Source organism: Tympanuchus pallidicinctus, unplaced genomic scaffold (assembly GCF_026119805.1).
Source record: "Tympanuchus pallidicinctus isolate F22 unplaced genomic scaffold, pur_lepc_1.0 scaffold16, whole genome shotgun sequence".
Classification (NCBI taxonomy): Eukaryota; Metazoa; Chordata; class Aves; order Galliformes; family Phasianidae; genus Tympanuchus; species Tympanuchus pallidicinctus.
Genome location: NW_026294679.1, coordinates 31,972,858 through 32,000,649, shown reverse-complemented (window position 1 = coordinate 32,000,649; position 27,792 = coordinate 31,972,858). Strand labels below are relative to the sequence as shown.

Genomic DNA, 27,792 nt, shown 5'->3' with positions numbered 1-27,792 from the left:
AGAGCTGACTGCCCTTTTGTCTCCTTGCCTCTGGCAGTAGCACGCTGCAGGGTTATGGCCATGTGCACCACAAGCAGCTCCATGGATTACACATCCACCACTGGAAAGCAAAGGGCAAAAGCTTTGAAGATGAGAGACTCAGGAAGAAGTGGTGAATCTAGAGCTTTTCCTGTATTGCAGTCCAAAAAGTATGGACCTGTCTGCCATACCCAGGTATGGAAGGCTCCAGCAACATGGCTCAGAGCTTCCTAGAGCTCCTAGAAGACTATTAAATCATTTATAAAGGCTCTTCGCTATAAAGCAGTTCATTATACTGGTCAGCGTATTCTGTAGAGGGGGTGAGGTCACAACTTGGGTTAGATTACAATATGCTAGCTCTTTATCTTAGACATTAAAGTTTTCTATGCTATAAGCAGAAAGCAAAGAGGGTACCGAGGGACCCCAACACCTGAGAAATGATGCCTGGCCAGTCCCCAAGCAGGCTGTGCACAAGGGGCTATATTCCAGAGGAGGAGAACTGCAAAAGGACTCCCATCCCCATCCCATTAGACAGCCATCTCGCGTTTGGAAATCCCTCACCACCTTTGGTAACATCCCCATAGGGTAATGAAGAATAGATCTGTATAATTGACTTGAGTCTTTACTCCCCATGATCTTTTCCCTTCTATCCATCTGCATGAGCTGGCCCAAATGAAGACCCAGAGGAAGTGGCCAGCCTCTTCTTTCCTTAGTCACAAAAGCCTGTGTCCCCTGGTGCTGCCCTAAAGGGTCTCCGCACGTGACTCAAGCACCACAAGAGGAAGCTGGGCCTTCCTTGCTACTTGTGTCGACCCTAGTGCATGGTGTTAAATCGCGGGCCCTGCAGTAAGCCCAGATCATGCTCTGCAGCTCAGCGGTAAGTAAGTAAAGCTTCAAGTGTCCTGCTAACAGAATGTCACCCCACGTAATCCAGGCCCTGACTCAAATTGACAAGGACAGGTTGGCCTCTGAAATAATCTCTTTAAATAGCAGCAACCGTCTCTCAAAGTCACTTCCCCTCCCCCATTCCCACCGGATTGCTGCTCCCAACAAGTTGCCAGCTCTTCCTACCCAGGCAGTGCAGGGCTGGCGGTGCCCGCAGGCAAGTGTGTCCCTCCTGCTGTGCTCTGCACCCGGAATTACAATGAATTTTGCAGCACAGTTGATCTACTCCAGGGTGTTAAAAAACAGAACTCCCAGGGACCGCTACAGGGAAGATGAAGACTACGATCCTTTCTGGCAAAGGTTGGAGAGTATTGCTGTCTGACTTAGAACTAGAGCTCCTTTTTTCTTGCGGGGGCCTTGGTCAGCCCTTTGGGTCCATCCAGGGCCAGACTTGTGGACATGACCTCCCCTGGACCCCTCCTGCCTCCTTACTGTGTCATAGTTGGAGTTTTGCTTCGCCTCGTTGTTTATTTAGTCGCTGTGCTGTATAGGTAATGATTTCTATTTTCCTTTCTTAAAAGAAAAAAAAAAAAAAGATTGTTGGTAATTTTCCAATTTCTCCTGGGGTTCTGTGGCTGTGAGGTGCTCCTGAAGTCATCCACTGGAAGCAGTGGAGCTGTGAGTACTTGAAGCTGATGCTCAGATCTGTGACTTCTCTGTGAGCATGTATTAGGAAAATCTCAGGCAGGCCTATCGATTGCCCAAAATTTACCTTGGGGCAGGTCATATAGCATTCTGCTGTGATAGACGTTAAATACCTACCTTTGTTCCGGAGCTTATAATCTGTTTCTATTGCTGTGTTCAGCCAAGGGGGGGAATTTAGGAAGTGTCCAGAGCCACTGAATGGCACTGACCATGGGGCTGCACCTCTGTGACATAGCCGTGCTGGCACAAACTCACTCTTAACCTTTTCCCTAGTTTCCTCCCCCTGCTTTATTATCTGGACATTGCTAGTAAGATGTGATGTTCCCAGATGATGGATAAAAAGGAGTAATGGAACAGGCTGCCCAGAGAGGCTGTGGATGCCCGGTCCATCCCTGGAGGTGTTCAAGACCATGCTGGATGGGGCCCTGAGCAGCCTGGTCTGGTATTCAATGTGGAGGTTGGTGGCCCGGCATGTGGCAGAGGGGTTGGAGATTCATGATCCTTGAGGTCCCTTCCAACATGGGCTATTCTATGATTTCTGTGATAATGTTCCACTTTCTACATATTGTTGCATAAGTTAAAAGCATATTTTTCCAAGAAACCTAAGCCCCTATAGAACAGACAGCTTGAGAGAAAATACACCAAAACGGATGAGAAGTTCCCAGTCTCACACCTGAAGAATGGCTTGCCCAAAGTCACACAGCATGTCTGCAGTGAACTGAGAATCTTCAACCAGTCACTTGATCACAGAACTGTTATTTTCCTCTCATTATGTTTATGTCATCCCTTCTGTAGTATACGGGTGAATTATGAAATGCGTTAATCACAAGAGAACGTCTGAATTCAGAGTAGATTTAGAGCTTCAAGAGGAAGAGTCAACTTCTGTAAGAGTTTTTCTGTAAGAGTCAAGCTGCGTGCAGGGTTCTGTGCTGACCATCTGACCTGCACAACATGAGAGTTCTCTGCAAGGTGCTCAGAAGAGTCTGTACGAGGGATACTTGGGAGCTGTTGGAGCAGAGGTAACCAGGAGGGTGACCTTCTGAGTTCCTCTTGCTTTCAGGTTATTTTTTCTCACATTATCTTTTTTGCAGCTGGCGCCTACTTGCTAGTGCCAGTAACGAGCAAAGACATTATAGTAATAAGTACAGAAAAATGGGGATGAATTCATCAGTGAATGCAGATACATTGCTGGGCTCCAGCTGCAGTTTCTCTGAATTGCTAAAACTGAAGGTACATTTTTTAAACGGTAATAACGAGGCTTGGTTATTCCCTTTATGAGTGTCAGCTTCCTTTGGACTCACTGTAAAACCACATAATTTTGTCAAACTGCTGCACAGGGCAAGTGGAGTTATCAGTGCCTGCAGTGAGCTCGTTTTCAAGGCTTGGTAGTTTTGTACCTGTCCATGGCAGATGGCCACATGTGCATACATCCTCTAGCATTTGTGTCATGCAGGCTAGGAGCTAAGCCATGATCTCCTCATCTTTAAGATGCTCTAATAAGTAGCCCTGCTATGAACTTCCTGCGGGAGTCTTAGGCGAGTCACACTGTCTGTCTATGCCCCACTTTCTGTCATCAAAGGTGAGCTCCTATTCACTGATTTTGTATTTCTGTTTAGGGAAGGATATTAGTGAGTTCTGTGTGATTTGGTAACCTTTGTATGACATTTAGCTATCTAAAGCAATTTTTTATTCTTCTATCCTTTTCATCAAGAAATGAATCATCGTTTTCATCATCTTTTTCAAGACCAACTTGAGTAGGCTGCTGGAGGGGGGTTAAAACTAGGTAATCTTTGAGGCCTTTTTCAACCCAGGCCATTCTATGTTTCTATGATTCTGTGACTTAAGAACAGCTGCTATTGCAGCATTTGGTTGTGTTTGGAGAAAAAACAAAAAACTCGTAGACATGCAAACAAATGTACTGGGAGTGTCAGTGAGGATTTTGCAAATGCAGGACAGCTCACAGGGATTATATTGCCAAAATGTGTTGAGATGGAACAGGAAGGTTTAAGAGGTACTGAAGAAAGGGATGGCAATAAATCAGGAGTGTTTCAGAGGGATGTGGAAGTCTGAGGCAGAGAAGAAAGAGGTGGGGGAGAGTGGAGTGTGAAGATGGTGGTAGTATATGGATATGAACACAGAGGAAACCTCTTCCCCACAATAGCATTAAAAAGAATGAAATAAAAAAGAAATCCATGTATAGATTACATGTACATATATGTACGTCTGTCTGCACATGCTGCTATGTTGGGTTGCAGGTCTATCCCAATTCAGTGGGATGGATTGATGTGGCACTCAGGCTTAGCACCAGCCACTTTGCGCTGTGCTGCATCAGTCTGACTGATGTACTGGAGTTTGAAATTCTTCTCACGGCGTAGATTCTTTAAGGATGCTAAAACTTCTACTGTGCTGTCAGCCCCTCCTCACAGTGAGTCTGTATCGTGAATACAGGTGACAAAAACTGCTGTGGAAATCACTGAGTTTTCAGTGAGGATGTTATTTTCTGCCTACAAATGCACTATCATGACACATGTTGCAAAACATGCCAACGCTGCTGTGGATGTGCCAGATATCAAAATGCCAACCACTGGGTCCAAGCAAGAGGCCATCTGGCTGTATATTCTTTGTAGTGGTGACCATAATGACAGTCTGGAGACAAGAATAAGATGCTCAAAAATGGCACTTTCTTTCATTTTGTCTTGTGGAGTCTGCCAAACAAGTGCTCAGGGTCTTCCTGGGCCATAGATAGCTTCTTGAACAATGCATGTAACTGTCATGGTTAGACCGACCTCCATATATCTTCTAAACATTATTTCTGTTGCTTTTAATAACTCACTGTTGTATGAATATTACTATTTTTCCAAGCTTGTTTCCCCAGTGCTGTGTGACTTGATGAGAAAACATCAGCGCATTCAAGACGGCAGCCTAGAAGCAGAGCTCCATTCTGGGTCGTTGTGTTTTATCCTTGTAGGAGTACATTTTGGCACAGATTGTCTTTGTATTGGCTTTGAGACTTTAAACTATTTAAAGCTGTCTGTTGATAAATGTGATAATTTTTCCAGTCCCTTAATGATTTGTGGAATGTCTGCATATGGATCTTCTCTTTTGTTTTTTGCAGTTATGCTGAGCAGCTGTTCTTGAAAAAGTAGGTTTATAAATTGTTGGATTTTTTTCCGTGTTTACTTTTACTAATCACTTTAAAGGTAAAATGGCATGTTCTATAACCGTGTCACAAAACTTTCCAGCTGAATATTTGCTTTATGCTGGAGACAAACAGACTTTCTCGTGAAAACTTTCCTAAACAAACTCCAAAAAAGGAAAAGCAATTCATTGGAAAGGAGCAATGTTTCCTAGCGCCAGGGTTTGTATTTACATTGGCTCTGCACTTTCATCAGTTGGGCATGACCTCTGGACAAGGAGCTGTGTTCTGGCTGTGCATGGGAAGGCATGGGTTGGTGTCTGCATGTCTCACTGCTGATGTTGGCTGCTCTTGTGAAGGAAATGAATACAGGTGGCTTGTGCAAAGTTCTTGGGCTGTGTTGGAGGAGATAGATATATCTAACCCAACAGGAGTATTAGTTGCTTGTTTGTGATCAATTGTCATAACTAAAACAGCTGCTTCCCTTGTAGGTTTGAAAGCACATGTGTTCACCCAGATGGGTTCAATGGAGGAAATGTCATTCACCAATGTAACTGAAAAATATAGACATAGAAGGAGAAAAAATATTAATCCAAAGAAAATAGTATATAAAATAGGATGAAGTTCCTTTGTTAACGAGGCTGCTGACCTTTCAGATGCAAACAGATGATTGTTTCCATATGACATGCTGAGATGTTAATGTTTCAGATGTACTTTAAAACTATCTCAAGCTTGAAAAGATTATGCATTTTTAACATTTGACTTTTTTTTAATGGTTATAAGATATTGTCTTCATTAGGGACCTTGGCAGATGCTCACAAGAGCTCTGCTGCAAAAAGGAAAATCTCAGAATAGGGCCAGAAATTAATATTTTTTTTTTATATTGACTGATGGGAAAACATTTGATGGCACTAGAATGGGGGGATGTTACCCTGTAATTTGTACTTTCTAGCAGAACCCTGATTTATCAATGGACTTTTGCCTATCTTTTTAACAGACCTTTTGTAGTTCATTGCAGCAGGCACTGGGAGCAAATGAGAATGTATTTTCTGTTTCAAATTCCAATCAATAAAAAAAATCACCTGGAAAAAATCATAGGTTTTTGCTCGTTATATTTTATGTTTGTATTTCACTCTATGCTTAAACCCAGCATAATATCATTCATTGCTAATGCTTGCTAAACACTTTAGATAACATGATTAGAGAATTTGAGATAAGATAAATATGTTCTATTCTTTTTGGAGTGCTAATCTGCTACTGTGTAGAAAAGGGTTTTACTTCTTTGGGGGCGTTGCGGATAGCAGAGATGAGCTCCTAGCAGAGGTGTGGTCCCTTACATCACAGCAGTTGTTGTTTATGCAATAGTCCCATTTGGTTTCCAGATCTGTGGGCTGTGCAGTGACAAGTTTGCCAGTTTGATCTGATTCTCATATCTGCATTAAGCTCACTAACATGCACGAGGCCTAACACAGCAACTCAAACATCCTTAATAATGTTCCAACTCTTTAACCCCCAAATGAGAAGAAATGAGCAGCAAAGTGTAGAACAGATCTACTTGATACACTATTTAAATTGAAAACACAATGTCTGCTCTTTGGATGTATCAGCTTTAAGATACCTCTTGGGACAATGTCGTAAATCATGAATGTCAACATAAATTAAAATTGTGTCAATTATCTATTTGTTTGTACGTTTTAGAAAATAGGCACTGATACGAGACATTTTGGAGAGAGAAGATTTAAGAATGACTGATGCCACCAGTACAGTACTTGATTCAAACATTACAGAATCGGAATCAAGGAAACACTAAGGTTGGAAAAGACCTCCAAGATCATCCAGTCCAACCATCCACCTATCACTAATAGTTCCTACTAAAAAGAACCCCTTGCGCTGCTCATATTGTTATGTGAACTCCTCAATGGGACAACTGGAAGTGTAATAGGAAGCAGAGCTTCAAGCATAGCTTATGGAACCACACAGAAAACGGACCATTAAAAGTAGGGCAGTTGCTCAAAAAGCAGCTGTTTCTAAATATTTTTGAAGTTCTTTTACGAATTTATTACAGTGCACATTGCTGCTCTAGAATTAGGATGACATTTGCTTTGACCTATTCTGCTGATGAATGACTGCATAACTTAAATTGAAATTACTTTGCAAAACTGGTGAATGTTTTTTGTCTATGGCCTATGGTCTATCTCTGACATATTTTACCATGCTGATTTTTTAGAAAATAATCTCTCCCAAGAGATTCTTCTCCTTACGTAGAGAGACTCATACTATTTGCACAGTTATATCCACAGGCCAGGCACACTATCAGCTCTTTTCCAAAGACCAAGTATTTTCTGCCTGCCCAGACAGCATGCATGATATTTTTCCTATTTAATTGGCTATGACACAATTTGTCTGCCTGTCAAGTCATCTGTGCCTTTAGTGAAAACCGACTGGTCACAGTAGCTTTCAATCCCTCTACAAGATAGTTAAGAAGATGTTAATAATTTAGTCTGAAGCTTGCAAAGAGCAACTGAGACGTGCAATTGATTTAAGAGCAACTTAAATGCTAAATTCAAGCCTTTAATCATCTAAGCTTTCCTATTTGTTTCCAGGGATGACAGTAAAATAAAGAAACAAGATGGTCCAGCACTTTGTGATCTTCGCCTTTGTAAGGATGGGCCAATAAGAAATGGACACATTGGGCAGAGGCCACCACCAATCAACCCTGAAAGACTGAAAGATTTCGTTGAGGAGGATTACCTCAATGGGGACGTGAAGACGTGGGAAATGAAGATAGTCAGCCGTAATGAGGAGTTACTCGGGGATGCCCTTTCCCTCCTCCCTCAGTCAAGCAGCAGGACCAGCCTCTCCAGCCACAACAAACTGATTCGATTTGAAGACATTAGTGCAGCAGCTTTCAAAATCCAGTCCGGTGTTCAGAAAACCCCTTGCATGGTAGGGGATTCTTATGTCTTTAAGCTCTCTTAATAGTGCTTTTATTTTTTTAATAGAAGTTGGTCAGAAATGAATGAAGAGCGTTCACTGTAGCAAATGGATTTGTGTGAGATGACCTGAGTTCATATTAGTTGTTGTGAACTGTCAGTAATCATTTTCTACTTACCTGTTTGTGCTAACTGCAAAGTGTAATCCTCGAAGATTGCAGTGACCTGTAAACAAAGGATAAACCACATTAGGCACTGACTTAATGCAATGTGGTATTATGCTCCGGGTGAAAAACTCTTGCTACAGGGAGTCCCTGTGTTAGTGTCAGGGTAAGGAGTCATGTGAGGGGGTCTTTTTTGGAACCAGCCCACGCATCTGGGAAGTGTGAAGGATCAGATATTGCTTCCTGGCCTGGGAAGCCTGGGAAGCCTGGCTCTGTACTGTGACCAGGTGGCTCTGCCACATGCCTCTTCAACAAAACAAGGGCATTGAGAAACACACACATGGAAACGCTCTCATTGTAGATGCAGAAGCATCTGTTCAAACGTAAGAGAGGTGCAGTTGCACCATCTCTTCAGTGCAGACTTCAGCTATTGGATTCAAGATGTCTTTCTGCTGTTGGGAGCTCCTCAGGAAGACGACTGTAGGCACTGTTTGGCTGATCTCCTTTTTTTCTTGCTGTGGGAAAGGAGTCTTTGCTAAGTGGCAGCTGAGCAGAGCAGCCCCAAGTCACTCTGCAGAGATGTCTTCCTGGGGACACCACTGGCCTCACCAGCTGTCAGTTGTCTTTCTGGACTGCGTGGAAAAGGGAACGTGATGTGTGAGCCCCTATCTGGGGCTGGCAGTCTGTGGGTGCAGGTCAGTTGGGTCTGCAGTGCACAGCACTAGATTGTGCCTGATCCAGAGGTATCATAATGATTTTCAGTAGGTTTTTTTTGTTTTTTGTTTTTTTTTTTTGTTTGGCTCTGTTCCCAGAATAAGGGTAGTCTTGGCCACATGCCCACAGCAGGATTCATTTGCACCCCCTGCTTGGATGGATCTGACAAACAACTCCCAAGTACTGGGATCTGTACCTCAGTCCTAACTCCCTAACTGCTCCCTAAGCATGGCTCCTGCTCTATACACAGTGTGAGAAAAGGAGTGCGAACCACGGAGCCCATCTTCTGTCCCTGCAGAGGCATCTGTGTGATATGGAGCTCCTCATACATTGACAGTGCTCCTACTCAGGCAGTGAAGTTCTCTTGGGCCTATTCACAGTTGCTCTCAGGCAACTCTGCCCCTTAACTTAAATAGCTTAAATGGAATTCCGGAGTGGGAGGTAAGAGCCACTTTCAGAGCTTTCATTTGCATAAAGAAGCAAGTTTGACTAAAACTTACTGGATTAACTGAACAGACAAATACTTTGCATCCTGGTTCCTAAACTCCAGGCAGTACCATGAATGAAGCATCCTCCTTCAGTCAGCAATCTGCCTGAAGCTGAGACATGGCATGATGCATGCTCATGACAGATGTTACAGAGGTATTAAGTAAAGGGAAGCAAGGACTGAGAATTGAATTGGACATTGATTTGGGCCCTGATGTAGGAACTTTTGTGTTCCTTTGTGTTGGCTTTATGGATGCCAAGCAGAGGCTGCACTGTGCTGACTTGGTATCCTCAGACTTGGTATCTGTGGTCCCTAGATAAGGGCAAGGTTACAAAAGGGAAAAGTTAGAGGGTGGGACACTGAGTCTTAAAAGGTCACACATTGGGTTGCTACAGGTGAGTATAGATGGATGCCTCCATTGCTAGAAATAGCTGTTGTATTTATGCCATGTAAAAAAGCCTCAGTTAAAAAAAGCAGAAAAAGAAAACTTGAAGAGTTAAAATGTTGACAATCAATACTTAAAAAAAGACATACCTGAAGTATACCACTTCTATGACTAATGTTCATTTTAAATGTAGGAGGCAGCAACTGCACAAAGTCACAGGATTCAACTCCTCAAATCCTTTCTCTTTACTGTAGAATCCAAGATGCTCTAAATAACAGAACGAGTAGCAGTGGGGAGGTATGTGAAGGTCCAGTAAAGGAGCATTTCATGTCCAGTGCTCTCCTGTTTTGTTTAAGCAGTCTCTATAATTTAGGGTGTTTAGGTTAGGAACTGCTATCCTCTTAGTTTCTGAAGCGATTTCCTTAAGTTCTGCAGCCTGATTTTCATAGGGAGCAACAAGTGGGAGCTCCTAGCACAGGATTTTGTAAATGTACTTTTTGGGGATCCTGCACAGCATTCATATGCCTGCCTGAATGGGGCAGATTTTTCTTAATTTTAGGTCCATCACCACAATAATCATGTTTCTGTTGTCCAGTACTCCAGGCTATCCAAGCTGTATGGAGTTGACCTCTACCTAAAGAAAGAGTTCCTCCAGTACACGGGATCTGTGAAGGAGAGAGGTGTGCTTTATCTTCTGACATCACTGCCTCAGGTATAACAAAATGTCAAGTATAAAAATAAATAATTTGTTCTGTTTCACAGCAATCAAACACAATTAGACTTTACCTGTGGTGCTTCTTGACTTTTGAACCACTGTGTTAAACAACATAGATAGGTCTGCAAATCATAGAATCACAGAATGGCCAGCGTTGAAAAGGACCAGAATGATCATCTGGTTCCAACCCCCTGCTGTGTGCAGGGTCACCAACCATCAGACCAGGCTGCCCAGAGCCACATCCAGCCTGGCCTTGAATGCCTCCAGGGATGGGGCATCCACAACCTCCATGGGCAACCTGTTCCAGTGCCTCACCATCCTCTGGGTGAAAAATACCTCAGTGTAACATGTTGTACTTATGCATGGCCAATCCAGTGGTGAATACGTAAAATGTTTGAAAGAATAATTGGCAAAGTGTAACCTTCTGTTTTCCTGTGATGTTTAGATGGGATTGCTTATATGTGTATGTGTTCTGATACATGAAACCACAAATTTGAAGTGACAATGAAATTGACAGTGGATGAGGAAAAGGATCTCAATCCAGGAACAGGGACTGATCTTATGCTGTCTTAGTTCTGTGTCTAAAAATCACCTCAGATATGTGTACTGTTTCATAATACCCTTAGATTATTAGACAGCAGAGGAAAAGAGAACTTCCTAATAGAAAAATGTCAGACCACTAGGCTGATCAAGAATTATATGAGACAAATTTGTAATGCTGCATAATGTGCATTAAACTTTTCTGTGTTTTTAGGATCAGCAAAGGAAGGGAGTGATTGTGGCTTCAGATGGGAACTTTTCCATGGCTGTTGCTTACCATGCCTCAGAGCTTCGTATCCCAGTTTTTGTCATCATGTCAACCAGCACTTCCCCTGCCAGAGTGAAAATGTGCCGTGAGTACGGTGCCATGGTTATAACCTATGGCACTACAGCTAAGGACTCCCAGATGCATGCAAGAAGGCTGGCACAGGAAAATGGTTATCTCTACCTGGAAGAGTAAGTGGGAAGTCAAATTGTTTAGAAAGACCATAGCACTAAAGTAAAAACAAGTGGTTTGATTAGTTGTCATTAACTGAACATTTGCTCATATATCATCAAAAGGCTCCTGTAACTGAGGTACTTTTATTTTCTAAGGTGCAAACAGTAAATCTTTATGTAACACTTTGGAATGGAATCCAAAATGAGCGCTTCCCATTTTCCCAAGGTTAAGGAAACTTCCTGATCAGGAACTTCATGGGATGAATATATCTTGTGTGTGTGTGTGTACATATATGTATATATTTATATTTATATAAAATTACAGGTGTATGTTAAATCTTTATGAAACATGTCAGTATGCACTGAGGTTCGGTCTGTTTTTGGTCTCTTTCTCAGGATCAAGGTGGGTTAAAGTTAACCTTAAACACAAAGGGTTTGGAAGTGTAGGATAGAGCAAGAGATTAATGCTGCAAAATATCTCGTGTGACTTGTCACATTTGTTTTTTCCTTGAAGGAAGCTCATTAGGAGGCTACTTCACACACGTATTTAAAGTAGCTAAGGATGACTGAAAGTTGAAGTAGTTAATTATAAAATGGAGTTTGTGAGCTATTTGAGCTCATGGAATAAGCCAGGTCTAATAAAATACAATTAGAGCAAGAGGTAGAATTATTTAGAACTGGTTCAGTGTTCCTTTTCTTCCTTTTCTCTTTGTAGTCTCTTCTGCCTTTGCCTTCAGTTTTCTTTCTTCTAAGCTTTTTTGAAGTAAGATCACTGAAAGGGCAGAGGGGTGGATCACTATCATGACACAGCTCCCTCTGATGCACTAAGTTGCAGTCTCACACCCAGGCTATTGCTGCCTCTGTGTAGACTGCAAGGCTTTGTCCACCACTGTGAGTTGATAGAGCTCTTGCTGAAGTGAGAGCCTGCTCCCTTGGGCTGTAGCCCTACTGCCACAAACACAGCAATAATGGGTGATATTGCTTGGAAAGAGGATTTCAGAATGAACAAGATATAAAGAGTCCTTAATTCTTTCCTAAGTGGTTCACTAGGGAAGCAATATTAAAAATTGTACTCTACAGCTGCACAGGGAGCTCTGCTAGCAGCTGGAGGCCGCAGGGCTGGTTGGTGCGCATCAGCTGTTGCCATGGGCTCAGCCTTTCCTCAGACTGAGACTTGCAAGGAAGGTACCCTAGACTCCACTGAATTCTAAAACCAGTCATGTTCTTTTTGAGAAACCATAGCTTTCCATAATCTTGTGATTTCCAAATTTCTGACAGATGCTTTTCAATCAGTGCATTCACTCCAAGTTGGCTTGCATCAGCTATTGCATTTGCACATAATAAATAATTGTTGTATAATAATTTCATGTTTAATCTTCACCTCCTACCCAAATAATTATTTGTGTTATGTAAGGACAATATTTTCTGGGCACGTGAAGCTCTAGGGACAGTATGTGTGAATCATCTGGCATTGATGAGTTCTAAATGACATTATCATTGATAATGTCAAAACACTGATTTATTCTGCTTCAAGTAGTAAGAAGTAGATATCCAATTTATCACTATGTTTAATTAAAATGTTTCACTTCACAGATGAGTTTTTTCACGATCTGAAGGAAAAATAAAAAAAAAAAACAACCTTAAGAGATAGCCACAATATAAAAAAGCTTGGAGTTGCGAGCCACATTTTGTTAGGTATAGGCTGGGATAATTTTCCCAGAGAGAAAAGTGCATGTATGGATAGAAGTCATCTTCAGTGTTTCTGCCACGTATTCACCACCACTTGCCAAAGCCACTCATAAAAGACTAGCCATCCTTCTGCTTTAGAAAGGAACTTCTGAAATGGAATTTTATTTTATTTTAATTCTAGTTTGCCTAGAATCCTCAGCAACACTATCCTTAGATACCTAAAAAATCACAGTAATGCTTTTCCACATACTAAAAGCATTCCCACACAATGCAAGCCGGTGGGTTTGTTTTCTTTATTTATTGCTCACTGAATATAGGAGAGAAAAAAAAAATGTAAGTAAGAAGTGAATACTGAAAACAACTGCAACCATCCAGGACCCTGTCCTCTACTAGGGTAGGCAGATGAGATCCAAGAGATGAAATGTATTTATTGATCAGGCTTATTGCAGTACTGCTGGGATAAAGAAAAGTGTCTTTGTGGATTCTCTGATCTCCTTAACCAGCAACTCCTTCTTTCCTTTCTGAAACAGGCATTACATGCCTCTCTTAAGTCTCACCTGTGCACGTAATGTCCTGTAGTTGGGTGTGTCCATGTCAGTGCGTCCCATTTCTTGAGTGCAATTAAAATGCAGTGTTACGAAAATGAGTGTGCAGTTGTTGAATTAGGAGAGGGAATTTTTCATCCAGTTGTAACTTCCTGTAAAATTCCAGGAAGGAAATGTGATTTTCCAAGGTGGAATTCGGTCATGAAGTCTACGCAATTGCTGCTCAGGTAACACAGGATTTCCAGTTTCTATAGGTGCTCAGTCAGGACCTTATGATAAATATAATCCGAAGATTGCCACTAAATCACAGAGTACCTTTGGGATGATGTGAGAATGATTGATTTGTGAGATATTAGGGTGCCACAATGAATTACGTACCTTCCTTCCTTGGGAGTCCAATTTTTTCTCATGTGATTCCTTATCCAAATACCAATCAGATGTCCAACTTCCCTTCTGGTTTGGGTAGTCTACCTCTCTAAGGAGGGCAGCAGGTAGCTTTGGAGCCCTTCATCAGGACTAGAGCCTGCTAACTGCCAAGGCAGAATTTCATTGTCAACCTGCAGCCTGGCAGCCCATTTTGATTATTGATATGTTGTGTCTTTCAGAAGGCAAAGGGCCAGATTTCTACCTGTCACTCATAAATACATGTTTGAATATACAATCTTTAAAATTATCTGCTCCTCTTCATTGCCCTTCCTCCAATATGATACTGAAAGAGCAAATTATCAATCACAGTGCAAATAAAATCACCCATTTATTACAAGAAACTTAAGGCTAATTAGTGAACTGGCATTCTAATTAGATACTAGTAAAAAACCCATGTTTATCTAAAACTCTCAAGTCTAATCAATCTTTATGTACAGAGCACTCTCCTTTGGAAACAATTTTTAGTCAGAGCAGTTTTGTTCATAAGTTGAGTATTCCACATTTTAATTCATCTTTGCAAGTCCCCAGAATTGCAGGGACAACTAATTTCTGAATCTTATTTGTGAATAAGACTCCAGAAAATAAGTAAATAAATCAGGAGGCAATAATATTTACAAAAATTTTGTTATGTATAGAAAAGAGGAAGAGACCTCCCTAAGTATTTTGATAAACACAATAAATTCAAGAGTTCAGTTACTGGTTCCTCTGTAATTTCTTGACTGTCTGTCTTATCCTACATTTTCAGCATTGCCAACATCTAAATAAAATTCAAAACATCTTTTTAGAAACAGATCCAAGTAAATCATATGACTGCACAGTGGACATTTCCTCAGTGTTTTGACTCTGTTTTTCCTCGTTCTGCTCATTAAATTACCGTTGTGTGAAAGTGAGAGTTTTGGCAGACAAATCCTTTGATTATCTTTTCATTAGGTATTCCAAAGCAATATGAAAGCATCGATACTGGCCCTGGTCTGTGAAAAGACAGAATTCCAGAGCAGCCTGGTATTTGCAAAAAAAACAACAACAAAAAAAAAACCTGCTTAAATTTCATAAAAATTCCTAATTATAATGGATGTGCACTGCTACTTATAAGAGAAAAAGAACTTCTTTTCAGACTTTGCTTTTAGTTTTGGCTATAACATTCAGAATTCTTAGAACTTAAGAAATGGTGACAACAGAAAAATGATTTGTCTCCTTACCAGCTCTGTAAATCCCTGGTGTTGATAACAGAGCAATGGGCTCTTCAGCCTCAATGCTTTTTGGAAGGCCTACCCATGGCCAAACCATTCTACACATTCTCACTGATAGCTGTTTACTGCTTTAATTGTAGGACCCACTCCTATGTGATAACTAGCACCCCTATTAGGCCCAAATGCAGAGATTCAGGTGACTTGAGGCACTTGCTGACCTGACTATACCTACAGCACTTGTACCTCTGCTTTTCGTTGGGTTTTCCTTTGTCATAATTTTTTTTCTCACATTTTGATTTCGCTCCTCCCTGTTTGTCAATGGCACAACATATTCATCTGGTAGAGAACATCACTCTCCACAAAGCGTGTTACAACCACATCAACTCCTGGCTTCACTGTGCATTTACTCGTATGCTTTTCCTACAGCCCTGCTGATCTGTGCCTTTCTTTCCCACAGGGAGGACAGTGCTGTGTACCTGTCAGGCCTTGGCACCATGGGGCTGGAGATGTACGAGCAGGTGCCCAAGCTGGATGCAGTGATTTTGCCTGCAGGAGGCCACTGTGGCTTGCTGGCAGGCTCAGCTGCTGCACTAAAACACCTCAACCCACGTATTTCTGTCATTGTAAGTTTGCTCTCACCTAGCAAGAGTTGCATTTTGATAACTTTTGCCACAGATTTTTATTTCCAAAAGCACTGGAATATAGTAATCTGCTGGCATGGACTGCCTGTGCTGGGGATGGGTACTACCTGTGGCCATGGTCTTTCCCTGCAAGATGGGCCTGAGAGCCTTGCAGCCACCTGCCTTCTGGCTGGATTTAAGATATTTAAGAAGGTTCTTCCAAAGCACATGGAATCCAGTTCTGTGTTTTGGATTGATTTCTTACTGGAAAAGTTGGATCCTTAGGATACCACGGTTCAAAGTGCTCAAGAGGGATGTAAAAGAGGAAGGAGGAAGTTTTTCACTCATAGGGTGGTAAAGCACTGGAACAGGCTGCCCAAGGAGGCTGTGGATGCCCCATCCCCGGAGGCATTCAAGGCCAGGCTGGATGTGGCTCTGGGCAGCCTGGTCTGGTGGTTGGTGACCCTGCATACAGCAGGGGGTTGAAACCAGATGATCATTGTGGTCCTTTTCAACCCAGGCCATTCTATGATTCTGAAGATCCATAATGTAGCATTGCTGTCCTGATTATGACAGTGCTGTGGACTTACGTCTAGGAAGTTCTGCTGCTGTAATTTATGGGTGTATTTGACATTGTGGATTAATGGAATCTCCATTTGTAGAAGGTGGCAGTAATTTAATCATCAGGCTTTTCAATACATTCTTTTCAAACATAGTTCTGCTTCAAAAGTGATGAGGAATGAGATAAAAAGGTAGGATAAAACAAATGAGGAGCTTTTACTAATCACAAAATGGATATTTCACAGCTGTGAAATAACACGCTCAATCAATATTTGTTTTTCAATCAACATGTTCTGTGAAGGATTTCTTAAAATACCGAAACCAATTCCACCCCCCGCTCACCTTTACTCCTCAGTATCCATGCATCATCCCATACATGGCAATGAGATTGGATTTCACATTATCATCATCTGCGTCTTTTGTACTTTTTGAAAAACAATACGCTTAGGAAGATGAAAAGCTTTTTGCCTTTTGTACTCATTTTCAGTTCACTCTGAAATTTCTACGGAAATTTGTTCTAAAAATAATCCCCATCCCTTCTTAAATTTAAACTGCATAGAAAAATGAATGCACATTTAGAATGTGAGTGAATTTCAAGTTGCGTTAGTGCTGATTCTAAGAAGAAATGTGTAGATTTTTTGGAGTTGACTTTGACAGCGACATCTGTCATAACTTCAATACTAAACAATGCTGTTGTTTGCCTTCCCCAGGGGGTTGAATCTGAAAGCTTTCCTGTATTGCAGCAGTCCCTGAAGGCTGGCCACCCAGCTGAAGACCAGGCTTGCAACAACCATCACTTTTATGGAGGTGAGAAAATGGGTTCTTCTTTTGGATGTGAAATAAAGGCTATAATTGATTTCACCCACCTCTTCATGGTCTTTTCCAACTAAATCAGTTTAAATATAATTAAAAAAAACTTTTCTGAAGAGTCAGAATTCAGTTCGTGTTGTAAAAGCAGCTTCTGACACACCTCTCTGAGGTGCAGTACTCTTTCTTTTTTGCAGTACCTGAAATGTTTGGGGAGCTCTTCACAAATATGAGAGTATTTATCTGACCGCTGTGCTCACACACAATGTCTGAGCCAGTGAAGACAATGGGGAAGCTCTTGTGTAAAAGACTAATTTATAAAAAATGCCAGAAAGATCTGGTGCTTAAGTATTTAGGCTAGCAGAGCTGCTTTCAGAATAACAGTGTTTATAAACAATTCAGTTGCTTCCATATAATTTGCATAAGAAACACTCAGGTCTTAAGCAAATTAAGCATATCCTGTTTACCTGATGTTAAAATCCCCCGAAGCTGTAGGTTAAATGGGGGTTTTATAAACAAATCACATAACTCGGGAAGTTCTGCCTCTCTTTGTGCTCCTTTGCAGGCTGTCCTAATGTGGCTGCAAACCCAGTGCTGCTCTGAGTGGTTCTTCTCTGATGGAGGACTCACTGTGCACTGAGGAGGTTTTCATAACAAGGACCCAAATGGCAAAATCTTCCTGAGAGATGTCTGTCAAATATAAATATCAAGCAACCTGAGATCTCAGAATAGCAATGTGCTGTGCTCATCAAGGAAATAAAACAATGTCTGGATTCTAAAATATGTTAAACTTTTCTAGAGCAGCCAGCCTCATATTTTTGTATTTTAAAATTTGCAGATGTGAGTGGACTTTGCTTTGGCAGTAACTCTTTGCAGCTGACTGGGAAACTTGTGGATAAGGTTGTTGCTGTGAGGTAGGTGAAGAAAAAGAGAGAAATAAATAATATTATGGGAGCATCACCGCAAATATGATGTTGCTGACACCAGAGACAGTGAGACTGATTTCATGTATCCACCCCCTTTGGCCAAAACTCTTTGCTTGTTGCTAATAACCTCTTCTGCTCTGGGTATAGAACTTGTTCCTCATAAAATCACAGAATGGTCTGTGTTAAGAAGGACCACAATGATCATCCAGTTTCAACCCCCCTGCTATGTGCCCAGAGCCACATCCAGCCTGGCCTTGAATGCCTGCAGGGATGGGGCATCCACAACCTCCTTTGGCAACCTGTTCCAGTGCCTCACCACCCTCTGGGTGAAAACCCTCTGTGTTCTTGTTGCATTTTACACTAACTGAAAGAAGCCTTTGGCGGAAGTCTTCCCAGTCTTTGCTGAGATGCCAAATTTGAAGACTGCATTTACCTAATAGGATATAGTTAGCATAATGGGTCAAGTAAAAAAAAAATATATATATATATATATCTCCCTGTCATTTAATAATTATTATTTCTATATTTATTTTTATGTATTTATATTAATTGTATAGACAATAATTTTTATTTATTTATTTATTGTTAATAATAATAATAAAAACAATCATAGTTAAATAATAAGACTCTCCATTCATTCCCAGCAACACAGCTTACTTTAACACCACAGTGAGATTATTATGTTCTCAGCAGGGCTAAAGGAATCCCTTGATACATAAATGTACTGTCTTCATTTACTGGTTGCTATTTGTTTTATCTGCTTTGTTTTGTTCTGTTTCATTTTAATACCACTTTCTGCCCTCAGTGAGGAGGACGTCCTCATTTCAATGTTGAGATTGCTGGAGTACGAGCGAGCCACAGTTGATGCAGAAGGGGCCATTGGGCTTGCAGCACTGGTTGCTGGGAAGCTGCCTGAGTTGAAGGGTAAAAGGTACAGCAGTTATTGCAAACAGGGCTTCATAAGGAGCTGTGGGGCGGAGTGCTGTCATGATAGGAAATGGAGGAGTGATCATTTCTGCCTTGAGCTGCCAATGCTCTCGTCCATGACATCTACTTCAGGCTGAAAATACCATTCGTGTGTCATAAGACTGTGCTGAACAAGACAGATGTCAGTTTGGACACCAGACAAATCACTTTCCTATAATCTCAGATGATGGTGAAAAAGGCAGTTGTGCACAGCCCCAGTTGGCTTGTCAACCAGCTGCCTTTTCTCATCCCACTTATGGAAGTCAATGGTTTGCAGTGGGTCTTTGCCATAAGAGTAAGCAAGCCAGGCTGTCATCTGTAGTCACTGGGTGACACCTACCTTCCAGCCCCAGGAACTCCTGCCCAGACGGTCACTGGGATTACCCTTGTGCTCAGCATTAAATAAAACTCCTTTCTTACATCTAGGCTTCAGCACTTAGGATTTAAGCAGCTTGAGCCCCAGCTCAGGGTATAGTCTGCAGTGTATTTAAATGTACGTGCACTCAAGACAAGATAAAATTTCCATTGCACGGCATGATATGTTGAAATACCACTGAGGCAGTTTCCCAGAACAGGCTTACAGGGTCTGACAACAAAGTTCAATTCAGCACAGCTGAAATAAGAGGGAAAGTGCACAGGACTGGCTCTGCAGGTTATCAGGGACTAACCATGTGGCTCTTCACTTGCCCTTCAAACATTTCTGCATTCATTTTGCAAGTTTGAGATGAATTTAATTAATGCTTACAGAAAGCATAGACCATGCATGACATCTAACTGTTAAGAATCTGAGACTCCCTTTGCAAGTGAAAGTACTGTTACATTTTTTAAATTTGAAATAGATTTAGAATTGTCCATCTAATCAGTGTTAACAAAAGTAAATCAACAGTGACAATGTGAAACAAGAGTGGTTTCAGACAGTATGGCTCCATAGGGTTCTGTACCCTGTGCACAGCTGACACAGAGGGCTGAGCCCCTCTGAAATGCAGTATATGTTTATGAAAGAGTGGTCCCTGCAGATGCTCAGCTGACATTGAATTCAGTGTCTGTGGTTTCTGACTCATTTGCAGAGAAAAGAGAAATAGAGAATCCTATTTTCTCTCCTCTTTCAGAGTGGCAATTGCTATTTGCAGTGGAAATGTGGATTTACATTTGCTGCAGCAATGCATTGCTCGTGCCCTGACCCTTGAGAGCAGAGTGTGCAGATTTTCCCTGGTGATTTCTGACTGCCCAGCAGATGTTTCAAAGCTACTGGAAGTTTTGGCTCGGGAAGAAGCAAGGTAACTCAGACTGATAACAGTGAAATGAAGCACAAAGGTGAATAAAGACTTGGTCGTGTTTGTAAATGTACTCTGGAGGCAAGAGTATAGGTTACTAATTAATCTGTGTTTTCTGTGTTACATTTCAGAAAAAGTATTTTTTCTTTATTTTTATTCCTATGTAAAATAACCTCTGGAGCATAGAACAAGTGCCTAACACAGAAAACTGCACAGATAGTTGCTGTCCAAACACAAAAATAATTTTATAATAACAGAAGTTTGCTGTAATCTGTAATTTATCACTTGTTTTATCCCTTATTTCATCTAGAGTTTTGGATATCAGACAAGAACGCACATTTGTGACATCGGAGCTCTTCAGTGTTGAGGTAAGATGATGTGCAACTCCAGGCCCTCTCACAGTGCTGACATCCCCCTATTTATTCTGATATCTAGATACCAGAGGAGTCCAATAGAGTGTGCACAGTGACTTTCAAAGCAGTGTAATTGATAATGTCACCTGCATTATACAGCATCTTGCCTCACCAAACGCTCAGCATACACACACATACTACCAGACCTGTTTTACCTGCTATTGCAACACAGCCAGTGAAATACTCAATGCAAACCTTCATTACTTAAATAGTTTTGTGCCGGAAGTGATGAGCAAGCTGCAGCACACATCTAGAACAGGAAGAGCCAGCTGTGTAGTCTGGCTGTAATTACCAAAGATCAGCTTGCCGTGCAGCATCGTGGAGAGCGCCCTTACCCTTAAGGAATCCATGTTTTCAACCAGGGCATCAGTTTTGTACCTTAACCTCAAAGAGCACAGAATGGAGTATTTGCTGAGTATTTGATATGATAATGAGGAGGAGGTGTTACCAATTAATGACATCTCTTGAAATGATTGTTCACCTCATGACATATCTCTTATTTCAACTGGTTGAGCAAACCAACCAAAGGTGTGGTCCCACTGGTTTCATGCTGCCAACCAAGGCTAATCTGACTTAGTTTGTGAAATCATGGGTGGAAGTTTGGAAACTTTGCTAACCTGGCTTATAATGGAATTCAGTAATGCTGTTTGGTAAGAAAATTCTTCCATTTTCACTTTTAAATCTAAAATAATCAAATTTCCCAGCTAGAGGAAGGATGTGATGAGTCCTCCATTGGATATGAATTCATCTGAGTGTCAAAACCTGCTCAGTATTTTCAGCTATGGATGTAAAGAATAAACTGAATAAATAAGATCCACTCACAGATAAAAGGAGTAGGTTGACAAAGGAATATAGGAAAACAAAGAATAGATGATTATAGTGAAGGACTTCAATGAAGCTATTTCCAGTTTTCTGAGGTGTCTGAGGCTAACTCTGCATTATTTTGTGTTGTGCCACTAAGACAGGCCAGATCCCTGGTTGGTGTAATGTGACATTGCATGGGGTAAAAAAATCCCTCTGACTCCTTTCTGCTTTTATCAGAATCCGCAGTAAATACAGTCTGTGAATGAGAAATGAGAAATGAAAAAATGCAGTGTTTTTGTCTGCATCTCAAACATGGTGTGTTTTCACTGACTTTCCACTTCAAGCATCTGATGGTGCTGTATTGCAAGAAGGTTAGAGGGAGGAACTCATGTCCCTGAATAATTTAATTGGATTTTGGATTTGCGTGATGGCTCTTAACCAGTCTGGGGGAGGCTATTGGGTAATGAGATATGAAGTACAAAGTACTCATCCAGATATATAGAGCTCCATGGCTGTGCAGGTAGTTCTGTCTGGTGAGACCTAATGAATGGCAGAGCTTTTATTGGAAAACTAAAACAAGGGTGATTGGGAAAGATGGAATATTTAATCTACCTTTACCCACTTAAATGCATTTGCTCTAAGCTGAAATAGAAGAATGCACATATTTTCATAGTAAAGCTAACTCATGTAGGGGAAGTTTTGCTTGTTTCTTTTACTGCTTGTAAGAACCAAAGCCCTGTACCAGCAATGCTTTTTGAGCACTGGCTTCTAAAGCAGACCCACACAGAATTTTGAATCATTTTGGTTAGTATAAATAATTAAAAAAAAAAATTAAATTAAGTATTTGCATTTAAATCTGAATCAGAAATGAAAATCATTGTGTGTTGGACTGGTGCTATTAATGAGAAAGGCTTAATAGTTACATCTACTCTACCTTTAATGCACACCTTCAACTGTGGATATAGATTGTGTTTGACAGAGCAGTGCAGAAGTGTAGTGGCTTACGTGAAACACTAAATCAATCCTGTCTGGATTGTCATCTCTGTGTGCAGTCATCCTTACGGGTTTATCCCTTCATTTCCAAAGGAAGGAAACTTGGCTTCAAACTCAGGGATGTTTCTGGAAATATGCCTTGATGGGTGGGTGTTTATTCACCTGGCGCGGGCTGTGGGAGGATCCGTGCTTGAAGTAGTCATGACTTTCTAAAAGGAAGCTTTGTGTTCAAACTACATTTTTTTTGCTTTTGGAATATTTCACTAGCAAAAATAAGAGATATTAAAAAAAATTTTAAAAATAAAAAAAGAAGAAGGAGAGGAAGATGAAACAAGGAGAAACAAATCTTTCCATGTCTGATTTATGGTCACACCAGAGTTCAGCCAATGCTTAACGAAGTGCTGTGAGCAATGAGATTGGCAGGTCGCATTCCTTGGAAGACCATGGGATTTTCTTTTGGATACAGACTCGTTCCATCCCTATTTGATATTTTCTTACCCTGTGTCTTATGCTAGATTTCTGTCCTGCAGAGGACTATACCCTAATTTACCTAAGCAGATAGAAAATGGCTTCCAAGGTCCCAACATTGAAACAGACAAGAAGCTCTCAGCAAATCTACAAATAAATTCTGTAGGCTTTTACAACTATTGAAGCAATTTAGATGGCCAGGAATATGGAAGCACTAACGCAGATGAGAGCTAAGGAATAGAGTCATCTAACATCACCAGCTAACCGAAAGTAGAGATTTAATGGTTTACCCAGTTGTTGGAAGGAAAGCAAAGGAAATCACAGCTTGCCTTTGTTAAACCAATCTTTATTAGTAATGTTTCTCACATCCATTGTGGGAAAATACATTGTTTAAATAAATGCTTCCATCTGTAAACCACTTCATAGCTGTAACATCTCATACTATCACTAACTTAGGAGTCAATGAGCAAAATTTATAAGTGACTTGGTAAGGTGAGATACACTTTTGTTATGAAACCATGCAAGGCTCTGCTATAGATTACCAGTTGACTTGCTTAATGAGTGTCTCATATTTGAGCTCAGGCAACACATCTGAAAAAAAAAAGTGTTAAGCTCATCACGTTTCTAGGAAAGTCTTCTCACCACTGTGACCAGCATGTGTGCAGGAGAACTTCTGGAATGGAGCAGCAAGAGCCTGCCAGGTTGTGAGGTGCTCCAGCAGCCTTGCAGAGAAGCAGCCACTGTGGAGCAATGCAGTTTTCCCTCTGCCCCCAGGCCTGCTTGAAGTTATGGGATTGTCTGGCCTCTTCCCAGCTCTGGTTTTAAATAACTTGGAAGAGACCAGTCATAAAAAGAACATCCATCACATCTTCCTCTGACTGCAACAATATATGAATTCATAACTCAAATGTTGCTTTTTCTTTATGATAATATTACACATTTTCCCAGTGGTGCTCCGTTTCCTGGCTCAGTTTGTGCAGTGTAATATCTGCTGTATGCATAGTTTATTCCCCTCAGGCTAGAAGTCATTTAATTATTTTGGTCTGTTCAGATCAATTTGAGTAAATCCCTTTGGAACCTGCATTCTGTAAAAGAGCAGAAAGAGCACGTTGGATTGGAGTCCCTAGATGCCAACATATTCCATGTTATTGGCCTTTTGAGAGAGTATAGCCGAGCACGCTGCTATTCAGCTATGAGAAGGATGCCATAGAGCATTTCCTGCATGACCTTGGCAAGTCAGACAATAAGTTTCCTCTGAGGCCCTCCAGAAGTATACAGCCATTTTGTTTAATGGCATTCCACAGCACAATGCGTTAGAGAATATCTTACTGTGATTTTAAAAATTAGAAACTCAGTCTGAGGAAGCCAAGAGTAGACCTGCTTGACTATTATCCAACTTGTTTAATGCTGAGACGACTTGTTGATGCTAGTGCTAGCAGGCCTGAGCACAAGTGTATGACAAAGGTAAGGGCTCAAGTTGCTCACCCCAGCTGTTAAGCTTTCTCAAGCCTTACGTTGCACCAAGAAGAAGCTACTGGCAGCTGATTACTTCATAAATAGAAGTGCAGGGTGCACTTTCAATGTGCACTTTCAGTGTGCAGTCATCTCCAGTAGCAGTTCATTGAATAATTCAGAAAATTACTCAGTTTTTGATGATCTTAATAGAAATAGAAATAATAGAAATAGCTTTATTTGTTATATAGAACTGAAACCAATGTAAGTAAGTGAAGTTATCATTTGCAGCTCCAGTGATTTGCCTACAAACAATTCGCATTTTCACTAAGAATAGTGTATCATGAATAATACATTACATGAATTGCCCAGGACTGCTACCTTAGATTAATGTGAATATCCTTTCTAGAATTCAAGCAATGGAATATGAAGTCAGTAAGTCAGGAACATGAATAATTGCTTTAGCTGGCTGTGGTCTATCTTTGACTTGAGCACAGAAATGCACCAAACCCACATAATTTGACTCAGCATAGAATCACAGAACGGCCTGGGGTGAAAAGGGCCACAACGACCATCTGGTTCCAACCCCCTGCTATGTGCAGGGTCACCAACCAGCAGACCAGGCTGCCCAGAGCCACATCCAGCCTGGCCTTGAATGCCTCCAGGGATGGGGCATCCACAACCTCCTTGGACAACCTGTTCCACTGCCTCGCCACCATCAGAGTGAAAAACTTCCTCCTTTACATCCAACCTAAACCTCCCCTGTCTCAGTTTAAAACCATTCCTCCTTGTTCTATCACTATTCACCCTCACCAACAGTCAACAATGCTGCTCACATTTCCTCTATTCCACAGTGTTGTCTCACTGTGGCTACTCTACCTCCACACACAACATGCAGATATCAGGCATTCGGGAGTTGATGGGCACCCCAAAATAATTTTGAACACTGTGGAAAATCTGATCTACCAGGCAGAGTGCCCACATGAAGGACTGGGAGTTCAGTTACGCAGAGTAGAATTTCACAAATTTCTTCCTTCTGCAAAGTTACAAACTTTACTGTATTTGTGATAGAATTAATTCAAATTAATTTATATTTTAATTTTTTTATATGCTTGGTGTTGTGCAGAGTAATAACTATTGATCAGTCTTTACTTTTTCCTCCTCTTTGGCTCGCCACCCCAATTATTTCTAATTATCTTCTCTAATTGTTAAATTAAACACACAAGACTGCAATAGTCAGTGAAGACCCCTCTGTCTTCCATTATTTGTAGGCTTTCTGTAAGAAAAACCAGGCTAGCTAAATCCTTAGGCTGGAATCAATCTTTACATTACCTGCCACAGAGAAGAACTCTAATTGCAGTAAAGGATCCATCTAGATGGTTAAGTCTTTACTTTTAACAGCCTTTTTATTTTTTAGTTCAGCAGAAGTGCAATCTGCTAGGAGAGAAATCCATAAAATGAACTGGGTTATTCTTTTTAATACACAAAAGAAAGTTCCTACACAAGTATGGTCCTGCAGTCACTGAGAGCTCTGCTGGATCAAAAGCCTATGTCTGCTACTTACATCTATGAAATGAATTTCAAGTTATAGTAGTTCAAACAAGTTTTCTTTAGTTGTTGTGGATTATCTTGCCTGCAGTATAAGAAACATCAGGCAGTAGATTAAATACATTTTGCAGCACTTACTCATAGCTCATCAGTAGGCTGGTAACCTCTTAGCAGCACGTAGGTTAGTACATACCCTAGAATAATGAGAGGATTCCTCTCACACCTACCCACTAGTATGAGGATTGCCCTGTTGGGCATTCATCTAAATTATCCTTCCCAGGTTAAATGAAGAGCAAGGAGCTCTGTGAATATAAAATTCCAGTGTAAATTGGCATAATCCACACAGGAAAAGCAAATTTCCATACTCCACATACTTGCCTTCCTTGTTGCTTAGCTCTGTAGCTGTTATAAAGTGATCAGCTCTTTGCTTCTGTTGTGAACAGATGTCCTCTCTTCCTTTATTAGGCATGTGTAAAAGGTCAGATGAATACCTGGAGCTGTTTGGTAGTGGTCTTACATTTACAACAGACTACACCAACTTTGATAGCCATTACCATTTGTTGGATGCTGCTCATAAACAGAACAAAAAGACATTATTTATCCAAAATATTTATAAGAAGTCTGGTTCCAGTCTTTCCAACTCATTCTGATTTCAGTCACTAGCAGAAAATAAGACAGAGAGGAGGAGAATTAACATGATAAGTCAACATTTTTCCCATGTTTTTCCCAGGGCAGAGCAACTGTCTTCTGCAAAATAATCAGAGCCAAACCTCACAAGTTCATAGTGGTTCCTAGCACAACAGTTGATTTGCTCAGGACAAAACAAGCAGGATGGCTGAAATAGGAGGTTGTTTTTATTATTATTATTATTATTTACGGTGTTCTTAAAGATATGGTTGCAAAGCTTTAGGAATTCTATGTGAAACATGGAGTGGATAATGTCGGAACTTCAGTGCCAAGATATCCTTTAGATCCTTGTTCAAGTCATAGTGTTCTCTCCTCTTCCCACATTATTAATCCTGTCCTCAGTGATTGTCCTTTTCTTTGGATGAAATCCCACTTTTTTCAGTGCAGAGAGAAATTAGCATCATTTTTGTTCCAAAGAATCACACACACGCACACAAAAGAATAGAACTATGTTCAGAAAAAGAAGCAAAGAATTACAGAAACACTATGGTTTATTTCATGCTAGATCTTTTAGACTGAATTTCCCAATTAGCTGAGCTCACAGCTGTTTCTCTATCAATAGTCCTCCTAATGGTTTATTGATTGTTATTTTAAACTCATTCCAGGAAACATGAATTCATGAATTTCCTATTTAGAAGCGTTGTCATAAACACATGTGAGTTGAGACAATTTTATGTGTTGCCTTATTGCTTTTGTAAAGGATACAGTTGTGACAGGAAGATTATATGTGGCATCTGCCTCTAAGAGTCTGCCTTGAAGTTACCATGACTAGTGCTGCTCCTGTTCTCTGTAAATTGGCCTTGCTGTTGTCACACTGCAACTCATCCTGCATCCCTTCCTTGCTAGGTTTCCATTATTCTGAGGTCTTTTTCCATGTGGCAATTCTGGCATCAGTGATAATGGCAACAGGGTTGGAGGTGGCTTGAGTTATTCACCTAGGATGCTCATTCTGCACCTTCACGTTGATGCCTCACCTGTCTTAGATTTTAGACTGATGCAATAGGAAAGCGAGCGTGTAGAAAAAGATATCAAAAGGGCCAAAGAAGAATTGAAAACAATGGCATTGAAGTTACTGTTTTCAGAGGTTGTGTGACAGGATTGTCACTGTGGAGGAAAGAGAAGAAAAGGGACCTATCAAGTTCTAGTTTACCTGGGTTTAGTCTGACTTAATGGCAGAGCAACTGTAACAGTGAACTAGAAGTGACACAGTGAGCAAGCAAAGAAAATCAGAATGAAATCAGAGGGTGGTGAAGCACTGGAACAGGTTGCCCAAGGAGGCTGTGGATGCCCCATCCCTGGAGGC

At 41.0% G+C, this 27,792-nt stretch overlaps 1 protein-coding gene across 3 annotated transcripts in view; it reads left to right on the top strand.

The window, feature by feature from the left end:
- The first annotated feature begins 916 nt into the window (after nt 1-916).
- LOC128077917 (L-threonine ammonia-lyase-like) overlaps nt 917-27,792 on the top strand; it is a 28,201-nt gene continuing 1,325 nt past the window's right edge. Inside the window, exons 1-11 of one of the 3 annotated variants that reach the window (XM_052677578.1) lie at nt 917-1,263; nt 4,724-4,750; nt 7,348-7,690; nt 10,023-10,139; nt 10,897-11,138; nt 15,428-15,593; nt 16,862-16,958; nt 17,797-17,872; nt 18,690-18,815; nt 19,960-20,127; nt 20,435-20,492. In XM_052677578.1, coding sequence (XP_052533538.1) covers nt 932-1,263; nt 4,724-4,750; nt 7,348-7,690; nt 10,023-10,139; nt 10,897-11,138; nt 15,428-15,593; nt 16,862-16,958; nt 17,797-17,872; nt 18,690-18,815; nt 19,960-20,127; nt 20,435-20,492 — 1,752 coding nt within the window. In that variant the 5' untranslated portion in view covers nt 917-931. Of the gene's footprint in view, nt 1,455-4,723; nt 4,751-7,347; nt 7,691-10,022; nt 10,140-10,896; nt 11,139-15,427; nt 15,594-16,861; nt 16,959-17,796; nt 17,873-18,689; nt 18,816-19,959; nt 20,128-20,434; nt 20,493-27,792 lie in introns of all 3 variants that reach the window. The other 2 variants (XM_052677579.1, XM_052677581.1) reach the window with 2 other exon arrangements.